The 6,906-nt window shown below is 50.1% G+C and overlaps 1 protein-coding gene across 1 annotated transcript in view; it reads left to right on the top strand.

The window, feature by feature from the left end:
* The first annotated feature begins 1,094 nt into the window (after nt 1-1,094).
* The window catches only part of LOC102941922 (alpha-2-macroglobulin), a 44,791-nt gene continuing 38,979 nt past the window's right edge, over nt 1,095-6,906 (top strand). Inside the window, exons 1-4 of the mRNA XM_037912788.2 lie at nt 1,095-1,266; nt 1,503-1,739; nt 3,614-3,797; nt 5,842-5,998. Of these exons, the coding sequence (XP_037768716.1) occupies nt 1,564-1,739; nt 3,614-3,797; nt 5,842-5,998 (517 nt within the window). The 5' untranslated portion in view covers nt 1,095-1,266; nt 1,503-1,563. The remainder of the gene's footprint in view (nt 1,267-1,502; nt 1,740-3,613; nt 3,798-5,841; nt 5,999-6,906) is intronic.

Below are 6,906 nucleotides of genomic sequence, written 5' to 3'. Positions count from 1 at the left end.
CCCTCCTCCCCCAAGCTCCTTTTTGCCTCTCCTTGCCTGGGGCAGCTCACTGGCTCAGCTGCAGTGCAGGGAGTAGGCCCGGACGCACCATGTGATCGAGCAATCTGGGAGGGCGTGAGACCCTGATTGCCCTCCCCCCCACCAGCATTGCCTCTGGCTATGGGAAATGCACAACTAGGCCATTCAAACCACCTTAGCTCTGCCCTCTAGTCACTCAGTTGGATCATTAGAATGAGCCTGGCATTTCAGGGTTTGCAGTCCCAAAGCAGATTAAACTGATTTTTAAGAATGATTCAAGGTCCCTTTTTCTTTCTCACCTTGTGTCACTACAGGGTAGAGTGAAGATTGTTTGGGGGCCCTAGCTGTGTCCTTCTGATCTAAATATGTTTGGTTTTCTTTTAAATGCAACCTTAACTCAGAATTGCTTGGCTTTATAATGCTTGTTTTTCAGATAATCACTCTATCCCTGTGAAGCTTTCCCCCTTAAATTATGCATACACACTTCCCTTTAGCATAACTAACTCTGTTAGCATAGCTTTTGTTTGAGACTATGACTCAAAAGAGCATTCATGGTGCCAATAGCTGCTAGGATAATCATTACCGGAGCTACGGATGTTCATGCTCAAGGCAGGAGCAGATTGCTAGCGAGGGGTCAGGGTGCATTATGGGGCTTTCTCTCCCCCTCTGAAGCATCCAGCACTGGCTACTGTCAAGCATAGGATACTCTACTAAACAGACCAATAGGCTGATCCAGTGTGTAAGCAAGTGGGAGACTACACTAGGTGGACCATTGCTCTAGGTCAGTGACCCACGTGCTGTGTGGGGATAGCTAAGCTGTTGTCCTGGGGAATTGGTTAATGTGTTACAGACTGTTAATGTGTGAAATTGTTGGCAGCTTCTGGTCCCCATCCCATCCTGTTACCCTCCCTCTGTGCTTGGGCAGGGAGGCAAAGGCCGGGTTATCTCTGAGAGGTGATTGCCCAACCTCTCTCTGGCCCCATTTGCCTGCATTAGACTGGATAGGTCTGTGCGTGGGAGAGAGCAAGCAGATGTGTGGGGGTGGGTCGGTGGGATCTCAGAGGAAGGAAGGGGGCTCAACAGAGAGCCCCATTCTCAAACCAAGCAGGGATGGTTCTCACCCTTCTTATACAAATCGGGCTCAAGCCCATCCCCCATTGCTTCCCATAAAACATCTTGACCGCTGCACCCCCAATTTGAAGGAGCATCTTCCTCTTCCCACAGCACCTCGTCTAGCATTGGCTCTGGGTAAGTGGCCAGCCCCGCATGCTGAGCTCCATCAGAAAGGAGGTTCTCATTGCCACTGCCCACTCTGCCATCTCCGCATTTCCCCCCACCTTCCTTTCTGTCCCCCTCCCCCATCAGACAGAGCCTACTTCACCCCCTTCCCCTAGTTTGTCAGGGACTGGCTAGATCCTTCTCTGTGCCCTGATTCAGAGTTGTTGGCTCCGGCTCATCCTCACATTCCTCTTCTCATTTGCCAGATGGTCCTGGCCCCCTGCCCTTATCTTGCCCTCCGGGGGCTGTTTGCAGAGAGAGGTTTAAATGGGTGGACCCAATGGACAGCCAGGGTGCAGGGAGCCAGAGGACAAGGCTGTGTGTCTGCCTCACTCACCGTCCTCGCTCTGCACCATGGGGAAGGACAGGCTGCCCGGTGGCCCGAACATCTTCCTCCTGCTCCTCTTCCTCCTCCCTGGAGACACGTCGCCCACCACCGAACCGTAAGCTGCACACGCAGAGGGGGCTCGTGCTGTTTTTGGGGAATCAGGAATCCTGGGTTTTATTCCTGGCTCTGCCACTGACTGACTCTATCGCCTTGGGGAAGTCACTGCACCGTTCTGTGCTTCTGTCCTCCCATCACTAACATGGGGATGTATGTGTGAGGATGGGGGGGGGCTGAATTCGTTAATGCCTGTAAGGTGCTTTGAGATCCCTGGATGGCTGGCAGCAGGTCAGTGCATTATATTGTGTTTTCTCTCTCTCTCTCTCATTGCCCATGCATTCCCTCCCACTTGTTAATTGATAAAAGTGAGTGGTTCTGCCACAAGGGAGACTCTCACCTGGGCCTTTGGCAATACTGCTCCCTCCCCTGGTGCGAGAAAATCACTGGGGGCAACTGCAAAGCAGCTGTCAGGTTTTAACAAACGCGGATAAAGACGGCAGCTATGCGGTCAGTGCTTCCTCTGTGCAAACAGATTGAAGGAGATAACAGTGCTGCTAGCACTGACCCCAGGTCCCTCTCAGATACATACAAGCCCCCCCGACATACCAGCCAGCAGAGAGATCTCTGAGGGCTAATGCTCTGTGCTGATATGCAAGGGCTCCATTCCTTGTCACTACTCTTGGGCTGGCAGTCACTGGGAATACTGGGAAGGCTAAGCCTGTTACTGCCCCCTGGAGATTAGTGCTCTCCATTGCCACATGGGAGAGGCAGGTTTGATTCCCAGGCTCTCTCTGATGTATGTCTACATTACATCTGGGAAGGAGCCTCCCAGGCTGGGTCTACAGACTTGTGTTGTTAGCGTGAGCCCTGCTAGTTCACGAAAACTAGCAGTGTGGACATTGTGACTCAGGCTGGCACTTGGGCTCTCAAGGGGTTGAGCATTGTGGCACCTACTTGTTAACATGCTGCTCTGCCACATGGGAGACCTGGATTCAGGGCTTGTCTACACTTACCGAGCTGCAGCTGCACCACTGTGGGACTTAGTGAAGATGCTACCTATGCCGACGGGAGAACTTCTCTCATTGGCGTAAGTACTCCACCTCCCCAAGAAGCGGTAGCTATACTGATGGGAGAAACCTTCCCATTGACATAGCGCTGTCTACACCGGGAGTTAGGTTGTTATAAGTGTGTTGCTCAGTAGTGTGGATTTCCCACCCACCCCACTCCCTGAGTGACATAGTTATACTGACATAAGTTTGTAGTGTAGACCAGGGCTCAGTGTTTGACCCTGGCAGAGTCCCAGAGCTCTGGCTGAGATGCAAAGAGGTCAGGGAGAAGGAAGAAATTTTGTCCCAGGGAGACCATGTAAAGTGCATTTGCTCTGGTCCTTTCTTAAGATCTATCACCACCTCGTGGCCATTTGCAGTAACTGTACTAAATAACATGTACTATTTACTACATAATCTCTGCCACATTGTTTCTCTAGTATCTATTGCCTTGAAGGTCACGTCTCAGACTGTACAAGAGAGCTCTGGAGTTAACACTCTGTTATTGTTTACCAATTGGAAAGAGCGTTTGTAAATCCTGATTACATTATCTAGCAAATGGGACAGCTGTGGTCATTTCTGGCACTTGTCACTCCTCTCTAATACACACCCTGCAGTCAGGGTGTGGCGTGGAGTTGCCAATGCCACTGTTGCTGTACCAGGGTACAGGCAGTGGATCAATGTCAGACGCTAGCATTAACAGCTGTCAGTCTTGTTCCACTTGTCACCTTGGCCCTTCCTCCGACACCAGCACCTCCCTTGGGTAATACGTTAGAGACACAAGGGAAAAGTCCCGTCATTTGGATAAAATATACAGCTCCTGTTGGAAGGCAAAGGCTGAGACCATCAAACTGGTTTGTTTGACCTGTGCCCTTCCCCTTCCCAGGCAGTACATGGTGCTAGTGCCCTTTCTGATCCACACCAACGTTCCTGAAAAGGTCTGTATCCAGCTGACCCACCTGAACGAGTCTGTGACGCTGAGCGCCACGCTGGAATACACAGGGGAGAACAGGAGCCTGATCGCAGATGTGGTGTCGGAGAAGGACGTGTTCAAGTGCGTCCCATTCACGGTGAGTCTCTGACCCCCCACAACGATTATTATGTGTGTCAACAGTAAAGCAATAAGGGTAGTAACCAGAGCGATTAACTCTTGGAGCTCTGGTTGTTTAGCAAGGTTAGCTAAGTGGAGCTAGTCTGAGAATAGAGGAGGTTGCCTGGACTGGGGCCTGCCCTGCCGTATGCTTGACCTGCCCAATTCCCACTCCGTATGCAACTCCTTCCCCCACTGCTGGAAACCCAGCCCCCAAGATCCACCTTTCTGCTGCTGGAAACTTTCTCAGTCCTCCCTGCAAAGTCACTCCCCTTCTTATTCTTAGAAATTCTCTTCAATCCTTTGGAACACCTGGGACGAGATCTCTCGCTCAACGCCAGCTGCTGCTGCACCGTTGAATTACAGAACGATAGGGTTAGAAGGGACTGCAAGGGTCATCTATCTAACCCCCCACCAAGAGGCAGGATTTGTTGTGTCTAAACCATCCAAGACAGATGCTATCCAGATGGCTACTGCAATGGTTTCTAGCCAGTGTGGACAGGAAGCTACGAGGGTTTCAGCGGCCCTGGGCCAGATGACTGTGTGAGTTGTACCCCACAGTGCAGTGCCTCATAAACAGTGGCCAGGCTCTCTGTGGCTCCTCATGTGAAAGCTCTCAATGGTGAGAAAGAATCACTGACTTTTCCTCTTCAGGGTCCCACTGATCAGTGGCAGCAGGCATGTGAGGGAGGCAGAAGGACTTTCCGGGGGTGCGGGGATGGGAATCAGGGTACAGGAGGGAGTCGGGGCTGCTGGAGTAGGGGGTGCTATAGGAGAGGTGTGCAGTTTTGGGTGCATGAAAGGTGGACTTTTCAACCTGAAATGATCACTACACACATAGCCAGAGGAGTAGAGGGGAGTTTTGAACAGTGAAAAAACAATAAAAACCATGATTTGCTGTTTGGTTTTTTTGGTCTCACGATTTTGGAACCATCTTGTGATTTTTTGCGGTCTGACACTGATGGTTGATCTCTTGAGGTGGGCAATACTGTAATGCCAACTCAAATGAAAGGGTTATTTAGTAAGGTTGGCAGAAAGCATGCAAATGGCATCAGCATAGTCAGTTACAACCAAAGATGAACGCAGTAATCCTGTATCCTGCTGCCAGCAGCAGTCTGCTCTCTGCTGAATGCTCCTGAGCCTCTCTCAGCTGGCAGTGGCTGTTGCTGCATCCTCAGAAAGCAAGCTGCCTTCCAATCCCCTCATATTATTGGCCAGGAGAGGGGACTGGGTTTGCTGTACCCCTCCTGCTGATCTTTCTCACTCTTCGGTGGTAGCGGGCACCCACTCAACAGGTTCATCTCACTGTACTTCCAGCAGCCGCAGTTAAGTACAAATGGCCCTTCAGATCGGACCTCAGATGCTTGGGAATAGCTTGTCTTGTGGGTGTAATAAATGGGTGTATTGTGTGTGATCATGACTCCGACTGGCTACCTCGGGGACTAACACCCTGCTACTAACTGAGAGCTAACAAGAGTACAGGAACATGGCCTTTGGGTCTGATGTTAAATCCCAGCTGATGAATACAGTGTACAGAGCCAGGGTTTGTCACACATGGACTGGAGATTGAGATTTAACGTGAGCGGGGCGTCAATATGTTTAATCTAGAAAAGACACTTCCACAGAATCAGGATTGAAGTGGATGAATTCATTTAGAGGAACAGTATAACAGGAGGAAGGGGGTTTATTCCCAATCTCTGCGGATGGCAAGAAAAAAGGAAGATACATTTTGGGCTAAGACATGAAGGGGAAATGTCAGAGTCAGAGCGACTGGGGTGGAGGAAGCTGGTGGAGGCCCTGTTGCTGCAAAGCACCCAGAGCAGCAGGTTAGAGGGGATGTTAGTGGAAGTGTGGAGATAGGGGAGGTCACCGTGGGTGCCCCTGCCCCCTGCTCTAATCCTTGTCACTGCTGTGGTTGGGCCAGTGATGGCTTCCCACAAAGCCCTCATCTCTCAAAGGCAGGTTCAATTAAAGAGGCTGTTGAGGGGAGTCTCTAAGGCAGCGGTTCTTTTACTGTTCTCCAGCTTCCCAAATCTAACAGCTCGGCAGCAGCGTTTCTCACGGTGCTGGTGAAGGGGCCGACGCTGGAGTTCAGGAGCCGGAAATCGGTGCTGGTCAAGAACTCAAAGAGCCTGGTCTTTGTACAGACAGACAAACCCATCTACAAACCGGGACAAACAGGTACAGGGAATCGGGTGGGGAATTGCATTCAGGAAATCCTTCAAAGCCCTTATAAGCCTTGGATCCATGTTGACCTGACATCTGCAGTGCACTGAAGGTGCCAGATCAATAGTCCCCGGAAAATGAAGAATGTTTTTATCCCCTGCATAGGTACAGCTTGGGGAGCACCAGTGTAAGCCACACACACACGCACACATGATGCCTGCGTGCCTAGAGGGAGTTCAAACTCTGTGGCCTATGCAGTTTTCATCCTCTTTACTGAGACCATCAAAGAGGAGACGTCACTCACTGCAATGATGTATTTTTATGACTTGGATACTTGTCCCACTATGAACTAGACCGAGGCCCAATCAACTCATTTCATACAGGTTTCAGAGTAGCAGCCATGTTAGTCTGTATTCACAAAAAGAAAAGGAGTACTTGTGGCACCTTAGAGACTAACCAATTTATTTGAGTATAAGCTTTCGTGAGCTACAGCTCACTTCATCGGATGCATTCATTTCATACAGGCAATCAAATAGCCTTCAGGATGGAAACTGACTTTGCTCACTATAGACGTGGAGTAAGTGCCATAGAGGTGAAAGAATTCCATAAGTCATGTTGGTTGTGCCATCCATCCCCATGACTTGGAGCTGAATTGGAACTGGTACCCTGAAGGTGGAAAACTCTGTACTATTTTCCTTGATCATCCTGAGCCAGTATTCTCAGCCTAAGAGTAATGGCTCAGGACGATCAATCTGGTGCTGGAATGGAGCTGATTTCCTAGGGATTGTCTTTTCTAACATGACCTCGTTATATAGAACATGACCTTGAGGGACTGTGTTAATTACAATGATGTTACATACAATCAGTGTAGACATACACAAGCCATGTTTAACATTGTGTCAGCTGGTCCTGGTGAATCCTAT

The sequence above is a fragment of the Chelonia mydas genome, chromosome 1 (assembly GCF_015237465.2).
Source record: "Chelonia mydas isolate rCheMyd1 chromosome 1, rCheMyd1.pri.v2, whole genome shotgun sequence".
Classification (NCBI taxonomy): domain Eukaryota; kingdom Metazoa; phylum Chordata; order Testudines; family Cheloniidae; genus Chelonia; species Chelonia mydas.
The sequence above is the reverse complement of the archived record's forward strand: the minus strand, read 5'-3'. Positions and strand labels throughout refer to the sequence as shown.